The sequence below is a fragment of the Daphnia pulex genome, chromosome 9 (genome assembly GCF_021134715.1).
Source record: "Daphnia pulex isolate KAP4 chromosome 9, ASM2113471v1".
Lineage (NCBI taxonomy): Eukaryota > Metazoa > Arthropoda > Branchiopoda > Diplostraca > Daphniidae > Daphnia > Daphnia pulex.
Window position 1 is genome coordinate 9,337,697 of NC_060025.1, and position 20,546 is coordinate 9,358,242.

The window sequence follows — 20,546 nt, forward strand, 5'->3', positions numbered from 1 at the left end:
TAGATTTTAGTGATGTTTATTATTTTTTTCTGTAATTGGCCTTCGGAGCATGTAAAGGGCAACCAGTTGCGCAGTCATGTTTGATTTCGGCATGTTTTTATCACCGTCCATTTTTAATCCAGTAGGAAATTCGTCATCGATTGACTCGTCGTCGGTTAATTCCACGAATGCCTAGTGCTGTATCTTTTTTCTTTAATGCGAAGATAAAAAAAAGAACTCTAGTCCAGCCCCTCCCGTCATCAGTGTTTTGTGTTGCCCAACTGTCGACGGGTCGGCCGGTTTTTGGGATATTTTCGTGAGATTAGTCGGCAAAGAAACGATAACGACGAATAATCAGGACGAATTACTCCTTTTCAAGTGTTTCACGGTTCACCTCCCTAATTTTTAGTGAATCCATTTGGCTGGTTAATTTTCTTCTTTTCAGGGTGAATTGAATAGCTTCGTTTTTCAGATGAGGCACAGCCTTGTGATCAGACGTTATCAGCGTAATGAGGGAGTGTTTTTTTTTTCTCCTTTCCGCGACTCGAAAATTCCCTGCACTCGAATGACACACACACTCACCCAGCAGATACACACGCACAGTTAAAAAGATAAGGGAAATCACTCGAAGCTCGTCGGCTTTCACGTGCCCAACTCTAGTTCTCTCGAGTACAGTCAACTGATCGGAAGCTCAACAGACTTATCCCTTTTCTAGAGAGAAAGAGAGAGAGAGAGTCTTTAGTGAATCTCCGGTTGCAGTCCGAATCTGATTCTCTAGTAAAATATCATGTTGCGAAGTGGACAAAGGAGGTACGGTGGGCCGCCAGAAGGCTGGACAGGGCCACCGCCCTCCAAAGGCGGAGAAGTATTTGTTGGGAAAATTCCCCGCGATCTAATGGAGAACGAGCTTCTGCCCGTCTTTCAAACCGTCGGCCCAGTCTACGAAATCCGTCTAATGATGGACACGAATGAGACCAACCGTGGGTTCGCTTTTGTGACATTTGCAACGCCAGCGGATGCAGGCAAAGCCATCCAGAAATTGAATCGCTACGAAATCCGACCCGGTCGATTCATTGGTGTCATCAGGTCCATGGACAACTGTCGCCTATTCATCGGTGGAATACCCAAAGACAAATCCGAAGAGGAGATACACAAAGAAATGTCACGCATTACAGAGGGTGTCGTCCGCGTTATTCTCTACAGGTAAAAATGTTTACTAGTCATACATTTACACCTGTAATTAAATACCTTTTTTTTATTTTTGGCGTGTTTAGTTCAGTAGTCGACAAGAAGAAGAATAGAGGATTTGCTTTCATCGAATACGAATCGCACCGAGCTGCCGCTTTGGCTCGTAGGAAATGCCTACCGGATCGGTTGCTGCTGTGGGGGAAGAACGTGGCCGTTGACTGGGCAGAGCCCGAACCCGTAGTCGAAGAAGAAATCCTGTCCAAGGTAAAAATTTCAATTTTCATTTCGTTTGTTTGGTGAATGGGAAAACAAGTCAAGTGCCGATAAAATGATTCACCGCTTTATCAATACTCTTAACGGGGCCTTCTTATCGTATTAAATTCTCCTTTAAACATGGACTTATCGTAATTTCAAACCGCAATATTCAGGTGCGTGTGCTCTACGTCCGCAATCTGTTGATAACGACGAAAGAGAAGGAATTGGAAGAGCTGTTTGATAGGGCCGGCAATGGCGGCGTTGAAAAGGTGAAAATCTTAAATGATTTCGCATTCATTCACTTTGGCAGCCGTTCGCAGGCCCAGCAAGCCATGGATGCTCTTCAAGGTATTAGATTCTCGTATATGCTTATTTCCTATTAAGGAATTACCCGTCTGTTAAATAGATCGCGAGCTGAATGGGATCAAAATGCAAATTACATGGGCGAAACCAGTCGGGGATAAGCCCAAACGTAGCAACGCACGAAGCAAATTGATAGCTTCCTCCACTATGTTGTTTACCTCGGGGATGACTCGTCAAACACGATATCCAGCGACAACATTTCAACAAATGTGGCCACACTTCACTTTCTCTCATCCTGGCGTTATTCAACCTCAAAACGGTCTACCGCTCCAGGCTTATCCGTCCTATCCGCTCTATCCCCAACAGTATAAGAAACGGAAACACATTTGAATAGACGTTTAAATTGATTGTTTGCTGCTCATTAGGAACACCTTGTATAACTACATGATGCCGGGTCGCAGACACAACCAATTACCAATTAATTTATATTGCAACGATTATCCACCTCAAACAACTTCGAATTTCATCGGTCAGCAGAAGAATGAAAATACCGTAACTTGATATGATCTAATCGTGTATCGTAGTGACGAGGTTTTACAAATGTTGTTGTTGTTTTTTTCTAGGTTTGCGCTGCTACCTCACACATGAACCTGTACATGCCCTGGACGAATGGAGGTTACACTGATAACGTAAAGGTCAAAACTTGATTATCTCCTTCCATTTTGTTTTGTCCTTGTTTCAATTCGAATTTTTAATTGTTATTACAGATACTCGATTCTTTGTGCCAATTGTACGATCTCGGTGAGCCAATAATCGAACTTCGCAAAGGCGTAGACGAACGTTATTTGGCCAAGGTGATATTGATTTTACAAACTAATTAGTGGTGACACTAAATCATTTTAATTAGATAACTATTCCGAAAATGGGCCTCCCTTACAACATGTTCACTTCTGCGGATGTAAGTTAATTTCACAAGTTCTTGTTAACCTGCAAGTTTCTAATGCAGAATTTTCCTTATAGACCTACGAAACGGAAAAAGAGGCACAACAGGCGATAACTGGGTGCGCAGTCGCGTATGTGAATCAAACGATGGTTGATAACGGTACAAATACTTTTACAAGTGAATGCTGTTATCCACTCAATAATAAATGGATTTGTACTTTTGATCATAGGTGAAACTCCACTGTCTGTTCAGGTTGAAAATCTTTCTATTTAAATTCCCCACCTGGAAATTGTCCTTTTCCGTCAGTCTAGTTGACGCGGAAAATACTGATAATTTGCAGTGTAATCTAGAATTTACACTACGAGCTTTCTTTCTTGCTATGACGTCATTTTCTTGGTTTACTTAAACAACTTTAAACAATCATTGCTATCGTAATCCTCCGGAACTTGTTCGAGTAGATTTCTTCTCTACTTTTTGTTTTTGTTTTAAATGGCTTATTATTGAGACTTGCCAAACCGCTCCCAGTTTACAGCGTACTTTTTGTTATTGGAAGAAACTTTCTTCGTTTTTTTTTCCTTATTACATTTTACTTTTCAAGTTTTATTTTATTTCTGGCTGTATACTCTTCGTGCAGTTATCCCTTCGTTTATGATATTGCTCTCAAAAGCTACACATGCTTCCTTTTGCTAGTAAAACTGTTTAACAGATTGCTCTAACCAATGAAAACATTTGAAATTCGAAGGTGTTTCTTCAGAAGCTCAAAAGAGAAAAGATTAGAACATTTGAATTGGTCTGTATTATTCAAATAAAATCTCAACATTTATGTTAGACTGCGAAGATATACTGTGTATTCTATACTTTTTAACTATATATATAACACGAAACCACCGCATATATATAAACAGGCTTATAATTACTGCTTATAGAAAGTTCAACAATGTTTATTCTCTGGAATGTTAGGTCGGGCTAGGATAACATGCAACGGATTTCATCATTAGGAGCGGTCTAGGAGGTGGCGAGCAATAAGGATTTTGTGGATGATAAGATAACGAGAGAGAGAAAAAAAAATGGGGTGAAGAGATGCAGACAACCCCCTCAAGGGTACTCACACCTGATCTGAAAATGGACGGTGTAAAACGATGAAAGAACGGATTAAGTTGTGTTTTTATTTTTTGAAATATAAATATTCACGACTGTGTGTGAAGCACCACTTAAACCGCTACCGAATTGCGACGTCTCCGAGCATCGACCTTCACCGCAGCTTGAAAGATTTTTTAACAAAACTTATTCACAACAATCTTTAACGGTTGTAATAATGAAATTGGATTGCTGTATCAAGCAGAGGGCACTCAGGAAGACAGCATTTGCTTGTCCATCGCGGAAGTATTCTTTCAACGTCGTGCTGAACCGTTTAGAATACTTGACGAATTCTCGTTTTCGCTGTTCCAGGCGCTGTTTTCCCGAGCCGAATATTATGTAGACGGCCACTTCATTAACTGCGTCAAGCAGTTTCTTTATGGCACTTGCAATTTCTTTAATAGTCTCCAGAAAGGCTTTGCGGTCTCCAATCTCATCAGGGATTCTACTCAGGATCTTCTTCAAACCAACTGACTTCTTACACAGTTCCTGTTCAGTAAGGGGCTATCATGAGTATTTGAAATTGTGATATTTAAAGCGGAGCTACCTGAAAGGCATCTTCAGAGCGGTTAATTCTGTAATCAGGTGATTCTTGATCCAAGGCTGCTCCTTGAACTCTTAAAAGACTCTCATTCATGTTGACTTTTTGTGACAATTCTGCCTTTTTCATCAGTCCCAAAATGAAACTGTGGCAGAGGCCTGGATGGGCAGATTCGGCATTACTAAAGGCAGCTTTCAGCAGTTGGGCAGCACCTGGATCTTGTTTCTCCAAGTTTACCAGAGATGGGCCCACCAAAATAGGCAACACTAAAGAAGACAACATGCTTTCTTCTCCCATAGTCATCTTTGTAGAAGCTTCTGCCACTTTAATTACCTATTTAAAACAGATAATTAGTTGAGATACAGTTTGCGACTTTAAGCCTTAAAAAAGTCACATGCATTTGATAAATGCTTTAGCATGATGTTGGAATAAGAATAAGTGTCACTAGAAGTTAAATTCCATAGGGATATCGCGTAATTTCTTGAAAAATTGCACACACAACTACAACTAGCTTGTCTAGAGAAAGTAAATACGAGTGTGTTGATCGACTAGATCGAATGAGTTCAATCAAAGTAAGCCACTAGACAAGTGTTTGTACTAAACAAGGTAAGAAAACCTTGGAAAAGGAAACAGAGATATCCAGTGTAGTAATTTCACAGTTGGATCTAAGATAAACAAAACATATCACTTACAAATAAATAAGCAAAAGGAATAACGCTCAACCATCTGATCTGACGTACGTAGTTCTGTTACTTCATTTCAAAAGGCAACCTTGTTTGAAATGAGGAAACACAATGAATATATTCTTTATTGATTATTAATTTTTATAACTTAATGATTTTGACGTTTAAATTGAATTTTAAAATATTATTTGATTTCTTATATTTTTGGTGAAATAAATTTTTTGTTTAATTTTTTTACAGTCGTACTGGCAACGCTTATCGCTCTAGTTCAAAATGTCATCATTTCCAAGAGCAAGAGTTATCAGAATTCTTTTAGTATTCGTGACCATTTCTGCTTTATTTGTCGACGGACAAAAAAGTTATTTTGATGAAATCAAAAATGCAATGCACAACCTTAAAAGTTTTTTGCATACTGGGCTTGATGGGCTTGCTAAGTTGGCCAAAACGATTCAAGTAGTAGAACAGTTTGTTGACGCAACTATCGATGAAGATTGTGAGCCATACACGTGTCCAAAAGGTTAATTTACATAAAAAAACAAATTTGCTTGGATTAAAATATCTTCTTGATGCTGTTTCTTGTTGAAGGATTTATCAGAAAAGCAAATCCTTTGCACATACCGGAAAGTAATGGATGTGGATCATTTGGATATACGGTAAATGAAGAAATCCTTGTGTGTGCTGGTTCTATTTAATCTCTTGTGCTAATAATATCATCAGTGGAAAGAAGAGAAACTGCCTTTAAAAGAGTTAGAAGAATGCTGTCACACCCACGATTATTGCTATGATGACTGTGGAGCCGATAAAGATTTGTGTGACTTGCATTTTAAAAAGTGCCTCTACAAAGTATGTTCAAATCATGAAGAAGAATTATCATTGCTGTTCATGAAAGGTAATAATGTAATTTTTTTTTTTTTTCTAAAAATGTTAGTAAATGTCCTTTTTCTGTTCAGCCTGCAAAGGGACTGCAAAGTTAATGTACACAGGAACATTAGCTTTAGGATGCCAGGCTTATCGAGAAGCACAGAATAAGGCCTGTCAGTGCTATGCAAGAGATGAATTCTGAAAAAAAAATTTTGTGATGATATGCTTAACTATTAAATCCATTGTAAAAAAATCCTCCATTTCTAATCAAAATTAGAAATAATTGAATTAAATAATAAAGTGTTAGTTTTAGGTTTTACAAAATTTGACTAATTTCTTCCATTCTAAATTTCATTTTCTAGATATTTTGGTCGTGTTTGATGCATTATCTCTTCAAATTCCTTTATTTCTTCAGTTTCCTTTTCGAACCAAAGAGGTCGCCGTTAGTTAAGTGTAAGGAGTAAAACAGAATCCCTTCAAGTAATCCACCCAAATGTCCCGTATATTATGTCATGAGAAAAGTTCTCTGAAAAAGTTTTTTTTAGTGAAACTCAAGTATTTAATTAATTAATATTTCAGTTTGCCAAAAGGAAACTAATTAACGAAAGAAAAATCCATCGCTTTTCCTTTTAAAGTTTTTTAAATGCCTCTCTCAGTCCTAAAGTTTGTGTTTACTTCTGTATTCTTCATCGCGTTTTCCCCTGACTAAATTATTATAGGCTCATCTAGTCTTGTTAATAAGTGGAAAACTTGTTGCCTTTTGGTTTACTCCGGATTTACCCATTTACCGCGAATGGATTCTCTTGCAACAATTCATGGTAAAGAAGTTTTGATATTGCATTAATAATTCCTGTCATTGTGATGTCATTTCTATAATCAACAGAAAAACGGAAGTAAGCCAGGATCTCGTCCTTATCTTATCTCGCTGGTTGATTGACGAACAGTTTTAGTCTGCCGTTTTTCGGTACCCCGGCAAAAACATTACATTTTTTACCATGGAGCAGTCAAGACATTTATTCTTCATAAAAACTACTGTGATCATTTTGGCCATTTTATGTACACTTATGGCATGTCACGCCAGTATTGATAAAAAGGGCGGTGCTCATGACGCAATTGTAGGTTGGGGCGATCAAATTTTCTCCACGATCAGCCAGAAGATGAACGAGTTGACCGACTTTGACACAATCAAACAAATTATTGACGCTACGATTGAAGAGGATTGCTACGTCGAGGAATGTCCAGCAGGTAAAATGGCTTACTCTAGTTTCTATTAACACTTCTTTTAACATGTTTTCTAATGAAGGTCGTGTGAGGCAGCCAAATCCTTATTTCATTTCTGAAAGTAATGGCTGTGGTTCATTCGGTTATCAGGTCAGTTTCTACCTTAATATTGTATATTCTTTTACTAATGAAACATTGTTTGAATGTACAGTGGAAAAAGGATTTGTTACCCGACGAAGGGCTTGAGGATTGCTGTAATGTCCACGATCATTGCTACGATGAATGCGGCGCTGATAAAGATATTTGCGACCTTGAATTTAAAACTTGTCTTTACAGCGTCTGTAAGAGCAGGAAACATGAATGGACAGCAAATGAACTGAAAGGTATGTAAGTGTTGACGGTTTTTCCTTTGAATATTTCAAAACAAACTTTTTTTATTTCAAGCTTGTAAAGGTGCTGCCAAATTGATGTACACAGCTACTCAAGCTTTCGGCTGTAAAGCATATCAAAATGCCCAGAAAAAAGCCTGTCGTTGTGTTGGAGTGAGTCATCAGGACCTGTGAGCTGCAAAACATCGAGGTGGACATTTAGTAATGCAGCGGTTTCGGTAACTTATTTTGAATTGGTCTCGTCCTGGCATGTTCCTAGAGTTGCAACTACTTCTCACTCCTTTTTCCAAACTATTCTCTGTAGACTTCAATTTTTTAAATCGACTGATTTTATTATGCGTTGCGAACTTTTTCAAATGATTTTTTTTTTTTAATTGAAATTCAGTTAGACATAATATATTAATGACATTTATTTGTAAAATTAACTGGGTCCACTTGGCTTTTTAAGGGAAATAGGCGCCAACAACACAACCGCAAGAAGCAGGTAGTTGGAAATTTTCAATGGCGAAGGGAAAGTAATAATCGTAAGGATCAAAGACCAAGAATCGGTGGAAAATGTTTTTCTGGACGCATTTGGAGTCGTAGCAAGTAGGGACCAATGGACAAGAAGAACCGATGGCGATGTCACATTCCTCGATGCGGGCCGTCTGGGTGAACTGGTAATTGTAAGACTCGACTTTGTTGACAATAACACGCCACTTTCCGTCGACATTGACAGCTCGCATGGGTTGAACGTAAGCGGTAGAACTCGGGCAGAGATACGTTTCTTCCGACAAGTCTTTCAATCCGTCGACCGAGTTGGGTGTGATGGCCTTTAGGTCTTTGTAGAGCGCCAAGACTTCTTGATAGTAGTTGTTCAATGCCTTTTGGATGTCGTAGATGGGGTAAACTTCATCATCGAGACACCACGGCTTCGTCGAGTTCTTGGCGCAGAGGGGCACGTCTTCGTACTTGGGTACCGGATAGCCTAGTTTGGAAGGGGATCTATTGGCCATCGCGACAGCCATCAAGGAGGCAAAGATCTGTTGTTGTAAACCAAAAGATAACTAATGTGTTTAATCTTGTTATCATTTGGCATCAACTTACCAAAAGTTTAAACGACATTATCGATTTCCAATTTGTCTTTCAAGATGTGTGCGGTTGTGCTGGGATCAGCGTTGAAAAGCGTCTGGCTTGTCCCAAGACATCCGCACCTAGCTTTATATACCTTTCTCCGTGTGCGAGAACAACAGTTGAAGTCGATGTTTGTAAAGAATAATGGGACGCATGGGAACTTGGGAAAAGGAGAGTAAGGTCTTCATTCATTATTTATTAAGTGGTCTAGCTGTCCATAGTTTTCTTGGCGCAGGGTCGTTACCTTTGGTTGATCAACCGTTTATATGGGCGCATGTGAATCCACGTTTGGTGCTAATTGCCGGAGTTGTTAGAAAACAATTCTCATCCATTTGATAATCGTTATTTTTAGACCCATTTCCCCTCTCCCATGTTACGCAATGCACCCAAACATTCGTTTTCTATTTAGGTACTATAAATTTTTGTTAGATTATTATCATGTATTCTCAAACGACCGGCCTTCACAGTCGTCAATCAAGCGGATGTAACAAACGACTTTTAAAGTGAAGGCTGTTGAACGAAGCATGATGGTTTTCTGATCTAATGAAGATTTCACCTATTCGCCAATGATGTGTTCACACTTTCATTCCGTACAGGGAAACTTGTGCATGGTTTAACCCAAAAATCACTTGTTATGTTTTTCACAAACCCTTCCAGACAATTCACGAAATCGCTAGGAAAATTTATAGCTTTTTAATAGAATTGCCACCAGTAAAAAAATTTCTAAACAAACGTTTCTCTCAACCCATTTTCGAAAGACAACATTGTCTTTTTTACTTTCCTGTGAATGTATTAAAAATAGGATAATTTACTGTCTAAAACGAGCAAAATTCATACATTTGAAAATGGCGGCATTCTTACGAAGGCGAAACCTGACACGCTACAATTCGTAAATTAAATGTTTTAAAAATTCAGGCCGAGGCAGTGCTCGTATGAGCTTTATAGGCCTCTCACAAATGTTTTTCGTTTGAAAGCCCACGCAATATTTATTACAATTCCCAGCATGAGATCTTCCCATTGGTGACCATACCATTGAATTTTCTTAAGTGGTCTGGCGCTGTTTTTTATTATTGGGAGAGAAACTCGTTATTATTACCGACGAGAACCCAATTATTTAGATCACGGTCAACGGTCCAGATGTGCCGAAACGTTCGGACACTGAAAATAAAAAGGAAAAGTAGAGTTTACTCTTTTCGTTTTTATCTGTGGAGGAACGGCTTTGAAATTTGCTTCAACCTCCTACTCACTTAACCGTGTCTCGTTGCACAGTGAACAACACTCTGCAACTTGTTCGAGTTACCTAGGGCGTAGGTATAAAAAGCGATGGTATCAACTGACAAAAGCATTAGTTTCTCAGTTGAATTCCAATAGCCAACATCACCTCCAAATTACTTTCAGCTTCTCAGATTTTTTAATAAGATGGACCTACGAATGGTAAACTAACGTGTTTTCTCTTGATTTTTAGTTATGTTGATCACATTTAAATTTTACCTTCATGTTTTATTGCAGATGCTGCTTTGTTTGATGCTGGTGGTTGCCGCAATGGCCGAACCGGAGCCAAAGGCAGAGGCATCTGCAGATCCTCAATATCGTCCTAGATATGAGCCCGAATACAATCCCAGTTACCATAAACCTGCTTACAAACCAGATTATTACAAACCGGATTACCCAGAGTCTTATCCTAAACCTGGGTATCCTCAACCTTACGCCAAACCCAGTTACGGCCCATCTTACAAGAAGGATAACTACTACTGTGACCCCCGCACTCCACCAAAGTGCGCAAATGCATCCGCCCCCTACTGCCTTAGCGATTACGAATATCCACTTGAAGAAATTCAGGTAAGTTTTTTTAAATTTATTATGGAATCCAGAATTGCAAATAATTTGTAAGTTTGTCATGTTTTAGTACGCCATCGAGTACGACCCGTTGATTCTGAAGAAATACGCTGAAGTCGCTATTCAGTCAGCTGATAACCTGGTCGGTGGTGTCACGTCATTGGAAGAGAACAAATTCGACTACTCCAACTACAACGGTGAACCTTTTGACGAGAGCAACTGGATTGGCGGTGAAGGATACATCTGCCCCAGCGACGTCATTTACGCCCGTCCCGTCCGTGCAATGAACGTCGAAGGCGAATGGCGTGTCATCGTACAGAATGTCGCCTACTACACCCAAACCCAGCGCGTGGAGACTTGCTTATTCGCCGGCTCATCTTGCCGTACCTTGGCTCCTTGTCATCACAGCTCCTGTGTCCAGAAGTACGTCTATCATCGTATGCTCTCCTTTGATCCTTGCGATACCTACAAAGGCCTGTTCATTGACATTTACAAGCTACCATCGGCCTGCTCCTGCCGCATTCCTGATAAAAGCCTTTAAATTCTAACAACTGTTTCATGCTCCATAAAAGTCAATCTATTTAAAAATTCAAGAATTCTGCCGATTTTACCTTAAACCCCACTCAGATTCGACATTGAATCTGTCACTGACAAAGCAATTTTATGTTTATTGATTACATTGCACAATAAAAATTTTTTCAATTATTGATCAAAAATCTTCCAAAAAGATTATCAGATTGAAGTTCATAATCATGGTTACATCAACTGTATTCCCTTATTTTTTTACATTTTTATGTGGTCAACAAACAAATAAAATATTATGCAATCTGACGCCATTTCTTACTTACTTACTCTGTACTTCATGCTAGTGTGTTGGTAAAGATGTAGGGGGGGGGGGTCATCAAAGTTTAAAAAACCTTACGTAAAAAAAAAATTTCTTTGTATGCGACAGTAGAACTCCAAAGACATAAGAACTCCTTTTTAAAAATACCCGACAATAGAACTCCAGTGCCCGACAGCCGACAGTAGAACTCCACTACGCGACAATAGAACTCCAATAAATTTTTAAATTATTTTCATGTCCGACAATAGAACTCCAACGATTTTAAAAATATTGTCATGCCCGACAGCAGAACTCCATTCTATTTTCTTAAAATTATTATACTATCTTATTTCACGCTCATTTGAACGACCGAGTTTTGAGACGTGTCAAACAGATGGCGTGTTGAATATTGTGTCAGTCAGTTATGGCTGGCGGTTTGCTGTCAAAAGTTAAGCTATCTTTTCTTCGAAAAAATCACCAATTATAGTGAAATTTGAGTGATTTCGTCTGTAACTTGTCGGTGAACCCGGTGATGTGTTCAATTCCGTGTGTATTTTGGATAACCTTAATGTTTTTCATAAACTCACAGTCTGAGGAAACGTGAAAGTCGTGCAGCCGACCGTCAACTATTTTGTTCAAACTCATTGTATTCTACTGAATGTGCCATCGAAATGATACAGGTGACAACCAACACTAGCTTTATTACATGCTGAAACCTTAATTCTTTATTAGGATTCATCTTAATTATCGGCAGTTTCTATTCCAAGACTTGCTAGATCACCAACCCCAGCATGGACCAATCTCTCATTCCATCTTCTAGAGAACCTTGGATAACTGATCGATGGTTTCATGTGTAAGTTCACTTATCATGTTACTGAACTTTCTTCGTTCAAAAAGGACAAGGACTATACAGTCAACAAGATTCCTTGTTTGCTAACCCGTTGTCTACCCCCCTCGAATCTCCCTGTTTGTCAACAACCAAAAAAGAGGTTCACATTGTGATATCATGCTATCATAAATGGAAGCTGTGTTTACATTCAATTTAGAGAAGTTGTCATCCTAATAGCAATTTCAACATTTGTTTGGTTTCTTATTCAGATATAGCCTATAAGACCAAATGTCTGGTTTTTCACTCCAAAATAAGGCAATGACTACACGTTCAACGCGGATTATTCGTTTTGTCATCGAACTTGACTCATTCCATCTTCTGGATTGCTCAGGAAACCTGATTTGCGTTACCTGTATAACTTCATTGTCATGCCACTGAATTTAACTTTCGGTTACATTTTGTTTCTTGATTTAGCCATTTAGGTAATGACCGAGAAGATACGGCCTACATGAACATCATTTAGGTGGTCAGCATCATTCGACTACCCAACCGACTTCTACTACCCTGCTCTCAACACAGCACGAAGTTTTACCCTTTAAATTGTTGGCTGTTCGCAATGTGTGATGACGTTTCCTTGGACGAGATGATGATTTTGGCGAGAAAAATATTGCGTGAGTATCTAATATTTTATCTTTATATTGTCTTCTATGTCATCGTTATTTGTGAATTGAATGTTGACGAGGTAGAGCAGGAACGTGTGTTTTCAAGTTTACTTTTTGTTCAAGTTTTACGAGTATTTCAAGGACTCATCTACACTTACGTCTACCTAATGTCTATCTAATATTTAGGGACGATTTCATGCTGTCCTTTACCATGGACCAATCTCTAATTCCATCTTTTAGATAACCTTGAATCTGATTGGCAGTGGTTTCATGTGTAAGTTCACTTGTCAAGTCACTGATCTTTCTTCTTTGCAGTCTAATATGTTCTGAAAGTTTTGATCTGCACTTACGTCTATCTAATGATTAAGAGACAATTTGAGTGTGTACTGATAACTGTTTATTAATTATTCTTTTAGATCATAGACATCTAGCACATTGATGACACAAATTATAAACAATGAGACTTTTATTTTTTTATTTACAGGTTCCAAATTACAGTTTTCTAATTTGGCATGATAGCCTTTTTGAAAAGTAATGTCCTTTCAAGAAAGACAACAAGGTCCCTTGTTTGCTAACCCAATGGCTGCTACCCTTGAATCTACCATTTTACTTCCTTAAACGGGTCCTCTTGATTTGAAGTAATGTTTTCTCTCGCTACAATCTTATTGAACATTTTTGTCATCCAGATTAAATGTTGGTTCTGCTTACAGGGTAATCCTTCACTACTTATCGTGGACTTCAACCATTGCTGGAAACCAACCGACGAGAGCATGCTGTCATTCCAGACTTTTGAATTGTGTAGTTAGATTAAATTACAAGTGCATATCTGGGCTCCCTTCTTTTCTGTGGCCCCGTTTCCCTATCTAACCACTAACCAACGCCCGCCGGTGGTCACTCACCCGCTGTGAAACCAGGAGGAGGGGAGGGCTCTGGTCGAACGGGGACTTGGAAGGCTCATGATCCGATGAAAACTTTTGGAGGGTCATGAGTCTAACCCGGAATCCTAGTATGACTACATCTCCCCGGAAAAACTTGCCTCGTACTTCTCTCTTCTTCTCGGTCCAGATAAATATCTCTGGGGGCCGTAGACATGTCCTATAACAGCATGTGCGAGTTAAAACAATGCATCCACTACCCAATGAAACAAATAGCCATGGTTTATTTTTTGTGGAAATCTCCGTCAGTCAAGTTGCAAAGACGATGCAGATTTCCGCAAAACTAAACCATCGCTTTTTGTCTCATTGCCGCAGCGGTGGTGGCGGGTTGCGTTTTAACTCGTGCAGTAGTAAACCGTGTTGAACCGGACGCTCTGTTTATTGAAACTTTTGTACATTTAAAAAAAATAATAATAAAAAAGAGTTTTAGATATTAAATTTTTTATTTATTACATACATCACATTGTTAGGGTTTAACATTAGTTTATGTGGTTTAGGGTATAAATTTGAGGATTAAAAGGTGTATGTTTGTGGGGTTTGAAGAATTGGAAGGTATAAGTTTGTGGGGTTTGGAGATTAATTGGTAGGGATATGTTTGTAGGGTTATAGATTAACTGATTTTTTATCCAAACTTGAATTACCCCCTCCCTCCCTCCAACATCCTCCACTTTCCTTTCCCAATCCCGAAAACCTGTTTATTATTTGTTTGACATAAACATCCCATATTTTTTTTTGTTCCTTCTTAACTCCTGAACGATAACTGCAGACACAATGACAATTTAACAACATGATGATTGATGACGCAATTTTGGTAACACAACACCGCCAAGGAACAACCAGTTGAACTTGATGCAGAAAGATCTTTCACCAGACATCAGCATAGGCTGCAACAACGTGCCACATCGGACAGCAACTACGCGAACATAAACGCTAAACCTATAACCAAAATTAAATGAATTAATCTTCAGCATCAATGGAAATGCTGTCAATGAAAAGACAAATAAATATCACTTTACGTTATTTACAAGAGTTAAGCCTCAATTCCTAATCATAATTATACCAATAAAGAAAATTGTACACATCAAATTCAACAGACTGGCTGAAAAATTACATGTGTGAATTAGACTGGAACGAAGAAGAAGGTAAGACTTAAACTAGCTGTAAATCTACAGACATGATGCAAATTGAACAAAATACTTCCTGCAACTTCCGTAACCGTAACACACCAGCAACAAGGAACAGCCACAGGTTAACTTGATGCACAACAATCTGGCGAAGGCATCAATATCTTGAAGATTTAAAACTTGAAAGGGAAAAGTTAATGTGAACATTATTGTCTTAAAGAACACAGTAATTCAAAAATTTTTTGGTTAACTAACTAACCTGCAACAGAAATGATTTTTCTTCAGAAGACGTAGGTTGTGAGCTTGCCTTTTTGGATTAGATCATTTCATTTCTATTGTCACAAGCACCTAGTTGACAAGGTACATGAAAACTTCAGCTGAAATTATCTGAAAACATTTAGTCAAGAATGCAGTAAGAATTATTAACGATTGTTTTATCTATTACTTAAAAACAGTTAACTTGCTATCCGATCTCCGTTGTTAAACTTTTTGACGTGTACTGCCATGTCTGTCTGTGACTGACTATGCAACCAACTAAAGATTCAAAACTCATTACTAGATGTCGCTAGTGTCGCCGATGTTGTTCTTTCATGGTGAAACGAGGCGATATGAGCGAAACAAATTGTTGCTAATTTATTCCTGTGATTTCAAGTACCAAATTTAACTTCGTATCTTAAGTAGGTTTATCTTTACCTAGTTTTCTTATTTTAATGTACCAACTTATTTCTTCAAATTCTAAATGCATGCTGTCAGTCATTCCAACAAGTTGACTTAGTGCTCATTCAATTTCCATCCATTAGATCCTCATGCTGTCAAAAGCCTAAAACTCATGTTTGAAGAGCACATATAGTGGAATATAAATGTGCCGAGATAAGGTATTTCCCCATTACTGCTACCAGACCATTACAATTCAGATTTTTATATAACATAGTCCTTCTTGCTTGTATGAACCATAGGATCTGTTCTGAATCTCGCAATTTTGGTGGTGTACCCTGCAACAGCATGTTTTTTGTTATGGCTGTTTTTACTTTGGTTTAGAAGGCAACCCAGCTAAGAGAAAGGTAGAGTTTTATTTCTTATAGGTAAATTTGTGTAAATTTGCAAATAACTTAGAGAATTTCCTTGTCCCATTTCCACTTAGAGTTTTTTAGTGGCATGAAGAGTGAGGAGTGAACCACCTATCACCATGCTACTGCAATACTTCATGACACTTTCTTTAGCATCAAGAAATTTATCTCAACATGTGGAGTAATGCTGTTGGTTGCTGTGAATTCCATTTTTACGGTTTTGTTTTTGTCATCATGAACTTTTCAGTGTGCTTCTTAGAAAAGGTAAAGATTGATATGCTTTATTCATTTTTATATTTTCATTAATGTAAAACTTTTTTTTTTACAGAGCACGCAGTTTCTTTGTGGAATCGTGTGGTCCTGGCACGAAGATTCTTGAGCCAACGCTGGCTTTTGTCCATGACCAACGTTCTGCTTCATCCCTATCTTCCGGCGTAAGCTCATCCAGCTTCTGCTTCATCGCTTCGTACACAAAAATACAACTTGTCTTACTTCACTGACGAGTTGGAACACTTCAGTGGTCGCTTCCGTGCCGCTGTTACACACCTGCAGTGTGCAGTCACTCACCACGGGATTATGCCCAGGTACCCGACAATTTACTTATTTTCGTAGATTATCTATTCTAATAGTATATTTACTTGTGTCTGTAATAATTCCGAAATCAGGCCCTACTTGCGCGCAAACGTAGTTTTACTTAGACGTTTTTTTTTCTAACGCTAGATGGCTTTTTGATAATTGTCAGCTGTTGAAACAGTCAGTTTCAGTTACTTTAAAATCTCTTTAAACATTTATCGGCAGATGTTGTTTTGAAATTTTTTAGTGAAAACTGACGATAGCTATTCCGCCAACAAAGCTCACTTGTTAGATTTTGAAATAATGAGTTTTTTTTCTACTTCCGGTTTTCTCATTTCAATCAGTAGTTCGGTAAATATTCATTCCACGCACAAAAGAACCACAAATTCGTGATCCTCGTCAAATTTGTGGTAAAGTTCATGTTTTCTTTTGTACGTTTTCGTACTTCCGGTTTTGAGAATTTTCCTGAACTATAGTTCAGGAAAATTCTCGATTTCGGCCAAATTTTGGATTTTGTTTAAATCACATCTAATCGACCCCAAATTTCATGGAGATCACGAATATGTGGTTTAATTTGACGACAGCTCTATGGTTGAGGTGCTGTGGTTACTTCCGGTTTACTTCCGGAAAATTTTCAAAAAACTAGCAAGTGAGCTTTGTTCTGTTTACAATTCTCAATATTGCAAGCTTGATTTTAAGTTTTAAAAATTGCATCTTCAAATCTTTGAGCCAAAAAACCTGACTATTGTTCTATCTGTATTATGTATCTTTTATTGGCATTTGACTGAAACACAATTGTTTTGTGTTTATTCAGGTAATGCAGAGGAGACGTCGAGAAGATGGAAGGACCAAAACATCTCCAAAATGTCAGCGCGGATCATCATTTATTGTTGGTAATATTTGTGCTTGTGTTAGTTAATCCGTTGTCTGCCACGCCTTTGTTCTCCGTTTCTCCCCTACCTCCTTAGCACGGGCCTCCTAGAGGCCTCCTAAATGCGTGCATTCCATCTTCCCTGTCAGCCCGGACTTGTCAGCAATGGCAAGTCCCACCTTGGTCATGGATCCTTCAGACATGGCGCGTAGAGAGTAGAGAACAACCTACGGGTTGTGTGGCGTGGCAGCCAACGGGTTAACTAAAGTGTATGTATGTATGTGTGTTATTGTAAAAAGTGGTGGAATTGTGGGTGGAGGTGGGACAATAAAGCAATTCCTTTCAACTTTTTTGTTTGCTGTGTCTTTTAACTTATAACAAAATCATATTTAGCACTTGACTTGTATATTTCTTACAACTTTAAAGTTTTACATAAGTTAAAGGCAGAAGTGGCTGATCATCTCCAAACTATTTAAATAAACTTCTATCGACTTCTATGAGGAACCAATCACTATCTGCAACTCTTGTGGCGCAGTAATTTCAGGAGAACACCAGCACAGCTACTTCAGTTCTTTTTCTTTAATCCTGTATCAGCTGCATAATCACATCCCTCAACTGGAAACAGGCTGCAAAACCAATGCACATTGAACAGCACAGGCATAGTTTAAGTATCACCAAGTCCTATGGGGAAAAAAGGAATATTATTTTCTGTGATCATACTTAAGATGCAAAAGAAATCGTGTAAAACAAGATTTTTTTCCAAGATTCCATTAGCAAATGAAATTTTGAATGAAGATTAAATCCCATATAAAGAAAATTCTGTACATCTAATTCTTTAGTGTTAGAAAAAGTTTGCAATACAGAGTGGAAATTTGTGTTCTTGTTTGATCTTACCGTTCCAAAAAGTCTTCCTGCAATGACACTTCAGGATAACACCAGCTCGATAAACTGCATGCAGCAGCTCAACTTGACTCGAACACACCTTTCACCAGCTGGCTGCAACAAAACCACTGTAATGAGCCAGCCATGGAACTCAGCTGTTGTCGGGGTCTTACATTCTGCAACAGTTAAGCAACAGGATTTCCAACCTGAACACCAACTAATAAAATCTTTAGCATTATTGCAGGGAAATTGACCAACAAAATTGCTATAATACCTCTGTAGTGATTCTGCGTGAGATGAGACGTACTTCCGTACAGCTAACAAAGGACGACGTTTTGGCAAAATGGAAAGCAGTTTCAGACTTTCAGCCCACGTGATCGATTGTTCCCCTGCCATCAACCAAGTGGAAACTATATGCCAGATTGCCTGTAAAATCACTCAGCAACGTCTAGGATTAATTACATTTGAGAAATCAAAATTAAAATTTACCCATTAAATTTCAATGCTGAAAATTTAGATCGACGCCGCAATTCCGCAACGAATTTGGAACACCTTTTCACTTGGCGTTTCGGGAAAAGATGGCGAAGTATCGTGTTTCGTCCTCTGGGCGACACGCGCCACCTGGCGGCTGGGGGACAAATTTAATTTTAGCCACCTACTGACGGAGCTAAAAGATTCCTCCACGATTACCATGTTTGACTGAACGGAAAGGAATAAAGGTCTTAAAGGATGGATGGATTGTCGGACATTTGAGATATTTAAAATTCAATTGAGTTCTATTGTCGGGCATGAAAATAGTTTTAAAATCGTTGGAGTTCTAATGTCGCACACAAAGAAATTTTTTTGACGTTAGGTTTTTTTTTAAATATTACAAAAAATACCCGACAATAGAACTCCAGTGCCCGGCAGTCGCAGAACTCCACCTACGCGACAATAGACCTCCAATAAATTCTTTACAAATATAAATATAAATCTCAATTCTTATAAATCTTTTACCAATACAGCAGTAAATGAAACCAAATCTTAAATAACTTGCTTTCACTTGATCAAACCGACATTATTATCTCATAATTATAGATGTAACCTACTTTATTTTCAAGGTGAATTCGGTTGATGGGCATAAAGATAGAAATACATTTTTTCTTACCAGTTGAAGTTGTCCATTTGATCAGGGCATCAACAAAACAAAATTTTTTTATTTGATGGTCATTCATTCGCTACCGGGTTGCGAATTCAAACTACACGGATTTTTTCGTTTGTTTGAAACCTTTCTGGACTAGTTCCTGTTCTTTCGGTGCTGCTGTTGGATTGTAGGAATAAGTTTTCTGAATTGGACCAGTACCCGCACGTCTGAAATTTGAATCAATAAGACGATGGCGATCGTTAAGTTCAGCGGTGATTTTCTGATTATTCCAAGCTGAAATATGTAAAAAAAAAGTAATGTTTTAATATTTTTAATTCATCAACAAAACCATGCATTAAAAATAAATCGGCACTTACCTTCTTTCATTCCCTCCACGAATCCTTTTTACGGTCCGGCACCTTTAACTGTCTGAACAACACGCGGATGATGAACGGGATGGCTCGGAAGAAATAAATTAACAGGGGAAAGCCTTGAGACGAGAGTTTGGCGGAATCCGCTCCCAACTGTAAGTCAAAAAGATTTAGAATTCTACTGTCGAATCAAATGACAAAACGATGACATACCTCCATTGTAGCCCACACTGTAATGCTAGTTAGCATAGGGAGTATGTAATAAGGATCACAGACTGTAAGATCTGAAACAACATGCCACATGTGGCATGTTGTTTGTCATTTTGGCTGCATTTCTCTGGGCTTTAATTACCCTGACTATTTTTAAGGGTATATCTGTGCCGACAACAGAGTATAGACTCTGTGTAGTTGTCAATTACCTTGATCTTGACTGAAAATAGCCACAAACTTTTTTCAATTGCATAGATAGATAAATCTAATGAAGCAATGCAGTTTTACCTCTAGCTGTAGTTGGAAGTTTGTTGTATAATTTCTATCAGAAGTGGAAACCGTTGGAAATGTAAAGTAATAGTATATCGCATAGACGAGAGTTTGGCGGAATCCACTCCCAACTGTAGTACGTCAAAAAGATTTAGAACCACAATGTTGAATCAAATGACAAAACGAAAACATACCTCCATTGTAGCCCACACTGTAATGCTAGTTAGCATAGGGAGTATGTAATAAGGATCACAGACTGTAAGATCTGAAAACCAAAACAATTCTCTGTACTGCTCTCTACTGGAGCATTGACCATGCCTTTTGATGCAAAGAAAAAACTCATAAATACTGGTACCT

At 38.4% G+C, this 20,546-nt stretch overlaps 6 protein-coding genes and 4 long non-coding RNA genes across 16 annotated transcripts; 5 read left to right on the plus strand and 5 right to left on the minus strand.

Moving 5' to 3' along the window:
* The first annotated feature begins 45 nt into the window (after positions 1–45).
* Positions 46–3,505, plus strand: LOC124203176 (probable RNA-binding protein 46). The gene is made up of 10 exons (XM_046599843.1): positions 46–1,182; positions 1,254–1,431; positions 1,596–1,770; positions 1,829–2,090; positions 2,151–2,277; positions 2,349–2,420; positions 2,493–2,579; positions 2,633–2,683; positions 2,746–2,827; positions 2,898–3,505. Exons 1-10 carry the CDS (start codon positions 767–769, stop codon positions 2,939–2,941), a joined length of 1,494 nt encoding a protein of 497 aa, XP_046455799.1. The 5' UTR covers positions 46–766; the 3' UTR covers positions 2,942–3,505.
* LOC124203178 (programmed cell death protein 10-like) lies at positions 3,488–5,115 on the minus strand. Of its 3 annotated transcripts, none has more exons than XM_046599847.1 (3): positions 5,039–5,115; positions 4,353–4,679; positions 3,488–4,294 (listed from the first exon to the last, which is right to left on the minus strand). In XM_046599847.1, the coding sequence occupies exons 2-3, from the start codon at positions 4,647–4,649 to the stop codon at positions 3,953–3,955; spliced, it is 639 nt and encodes a 212-aa protein (XP_046455803.1). In that variant the 5' UTR covers positions 4,650–4,679; positions 5,039–5,115; the 3' UTR covers positions 3,488–3,952. The 3 variants fall into 3 exon arrangements, with proteins under 3 accessions (XP_046455803.1, XP_046455801.1, XP_046455802.1); XM_046599845.1 differs by having other exon boundaries at positions 3,594–4,294; positions 4,745–5,105; XM_046599846.1 differs by lacking the exon at positions 5,039–5,115 and adding an exon at positions 4,741–4,955 and having other exon boundaries at positions 3,594–4,294.
* A 163-nt stretch (positions 5,116–5,278) lies between these two features.
* LOC124201709 (group XIIA secretory phospholipase A2-like) lies at positions 5,279–6,214 on the plus strand. The gene is made up of 4 exons (XM_046597893.1): positions 5,279–5,546; positions 5,615–5,682; positions 5,747–5,918; positions 5,980–6,214. The coding sequence occupies exons 1-4, from the start codon at positions 5,303–5,305 to the stop codon at positions 6,090–6,092; spliced, it is 597 nt and encodes a 198-aa protein (XP_046453849.1). The 5' UTR covers positions 5,279–5,302; the 3' UTR covers positions 6,093–6,214.
* Positions 6,215–6,340: 126 nt separating this feature from the next.
* Positions 6,341–11,156, plus strand: LOC124201708 (neurotrophin 1-like). 2 transcript variants are annotated; one of them, XM_046597892.1, is made up of 7 exons: positions 6,341–6,708; positions 6,774–7,135; positions 7,194–7,261; positions 7,323–7,494; positions 7,556–7,718; positions 10,123–10,452; positions 10,520–11,156. In XM_046597892.1, exons 6-7 carry the CDS (start codon positions 10,123–10,125, stop codon positions 10,988–10,990), a joined length of 801 nt encoding a protein of 266 aa, XP_046453848.1. In that variant the 5' UTR covers positions 6,341–6,708; positions 6,774–7,135; positions 7,194–7,261; positions 7,323–7,494; positions 7,556–7,718; the 3' UTR covers positions 10,991–11,156. The 2 variants fall into 2 exon arrangements, with proteins under 2 accessions (XP_046453848.1, XP_046453846.1); XM_046597890.1 differs by lacking the exons at positions 6,341–6,708; positions 6,774–7,135; positions 7,194–7,261; positions 7,323–7,494; positions 7,556–7,718 and adding an exon at positions 8,959–10,047.
* On the plus strand, positions 7,048–7,674 carry LOC124201685 (group XIIB secretory phospholipase A2-like protein). The gene is made up of 4 exons (XM_046597845.1): positions 7,048–7,135; positions 7,194–7,261; positions 7,323–7,494; positions 7,556–7,674. The coding sequence occupies exons 1-4, from the start codon at positions 7,048–7,050 to the stop codon at positions 7,672–7,674; spliced, it is 447 nt and encodes a 148-aa protein (XP_046453801.1).
* LOC124201710 (protein spaetzle-like) lies at positions 7,893–8,675 on the minus strand. Its single transcript, XM_046597894.1, has 2 exons — positions 8,587–8,675; positions 7,893–8,522 (listed from the first exon to the last, which is right to left on the minus strand). The coding sequence occupies exons 1-2, from the start codon at positions 8,602–8,604 to the stop codon at positions 7,944–7,946; spliced, it is 597 nt and encodes a 198-aa protein (XP_046453850.1). The 5' UTR covers positions 8,605–8,675; the 3' UTR covers positions 7,893–7,943.
* Positions 11,157–11,691: 535 nt separating the features above from the next.
* LOC124202350 lies at positions 11,692–13,405 on the plus strand. Of its 2 annotated transcripts, XR_006878048.1 has the most exons (5): positions 11,692–12,125; positions 12,371–12,513; positions 12,576–12,772; positions 12,950–13,037; positions 13,248–13,405. It is a non-coding gene; the product is annotated as an uncharacterized LOC124202350 (long non-coding RNA). The 2 variants fall into 2 exon arrangements; XR_006878047.1 differs by having other exon boundaries at positions 12,371–12,772.
* A 1,172-nt stretch (positions 13,406–14,577) lies between these two features.
* Positions 14,578–15,339, minus strand: LOC124201895. 3 transcript variants are annotated; one of them, XR_006877743.1, is made up of 4 exons: positions 15,283–15,339; positions 15,082–15,209; positions 14,925–15,001; positions 14,578–14,634 (listed from the first exon to the last, which is right to left on the minus strand). It is a non-coding gene; the product is annotated as an uncharacterized LOC124201895 (long non-coding RNA). The 3 variants fall into 3 exon arrangements; XR_006877745.1 differs by having other exon boundaries at positions 15,082–15,199; positions 15,268–15,339; XR_006877744.1 differs by having other exon boundaries at positions 15,268–15,339.
* Positions 15,340–17,721: 2,382 nt separating this feature from the next.
* On the minus strand, positions 17,722–18,832 carry LOC124203009. The gene is made up of 4 exons (XR_006878390.1): positions 18,705–18,832; positions 18,490–18,641; positions 18,228–18,432; positions 17,722–18,014 (listed from the first exon to the last, which is right to left on the minus strand). It is a non-coding gene; the product is annotated as an uncharacterized LOC124203009 (long non-coding RNA).
* Positions 18,830–19,776, minus strand: LOC124203010. Its single transcript, XR_006878391.1, has 3 exons — positions 19,716–19,776; positions 19,363–19,632; positions 18,830–18,873 (listed from the first exon to the last, which is right to left on the minus strand). It is a non-coding gene; the product is annotated as an uncharacterized LOC124203010 (long non-coding RNA).
* Positions 19,777–20,546: the final 770 nt, after the last annotated feature.

What these genes read in the sequence shown, in the direction of transcription:
- LOC124203176 (XM_046599843.1), top strand. Translation starts at nt 767, where the DNA reads ATGTTGCGAAGTGGACAAAGGAGGTACGGTGGGCCGCCAGAAGGCTGG. An exon ending in GTCCGCGTTATTCTCTACAG is followed by an intron (nt 1,183 to 1,253) that starts GTAAAAATGTTT and finishes TGGCGTGTTTAG; the next exon opens with TTCAGTAGTCGACAAGAAGA. An exon ending in ACATGTTCACTTCTGCGGAT is followed by an intron (nt 2,684 to 2,745) that starts GTAAGTTAATTT and finishes TTTTCCTTATAG; the next exon opens with ACCTACGAAACGGAAAAAGA.
- LOC124203178 (XM_046599845.1), bottom strand. Translation starts at nt 4,765, where the DNA reads ATGCTAAAGCATTTATCAAAT. An exon ending in TGCTAAAGCATTTATCAAAT is followed by an intron (nt 4,680 to 4,744) that starts GCATGTGACTTT and finishes TGTTTTAAATAG; the next exon opens with GTAATTAAAGTGGCAGAAGC. An exon ending in GCTCTGAAGATGCCTTTCAG is followed by an intron (nt 4,295 to 4,352) that starts GTAGCTCCGCTT and finishes CTTACTGAACAG; the next exon opens with GAACTGTGTAAGAAGTCAGT.
- LOC124201709 (XM_046597893.1), top strand. Translation starts at nt 5,303, where the DNA reads ATGTCATCATTTCCAAGAGCAAGAGTTATCAGAATTCTTTTAGTATTC. An exon ending in GCCATACACGTGTCCAAAAG is followed by an intron (nt 5,547 to 5,614) that starts GTTAATTTACAT and finishes TTCTTGTTGAAG; the next exon opens with GATTTATCAGAAAAGCAAAT. An exon ending in ATCATTGCTGTTCATGAAAG is followed by an intron (nt 5,919 to 5,979) that starts GTAATAATGTAA and finishes TTTTCTGTTCAG; the next exon opens with CCTGCAAAGGGACTGCAAAG.
- LOC124201685 (XM_046597845.1), top strand. Translation starts at nt 7,048, where the DNA reads ATGAACGAGTTGACCGACTTTGACACAATCAAACAAATTATTGACGCT. An exon ending in GTGGTTCATTCGGTTATCAG is followed by an intron (nt 7,262 to 7,322) that starts GTCAGTTTCTAC and finishes TTGAATGTACAG; the next exon opens with TGGAAAAAGGATTTGTTACC. An exon ending in GACAGCAAATGAACTGAAAG is followed by an intron (nt 7,495 to 7,555) that starts GTATGTAAGTGT and finishes TTTTATTTCAAG; the next exon opens with CTTGTAAAGGTGCTGCCAAA.
- LOC124201708 (XM_046597890.1), top strand. An exon ending in ATCCACTTGAAGAAATTCAG is followed by an intron (nt 10,453 to 10,519) that starts GTAAGTTTTTTT and finishes GTCATGTTTTAG; the next exon opens with TACGCCATCGAGTACGACCC.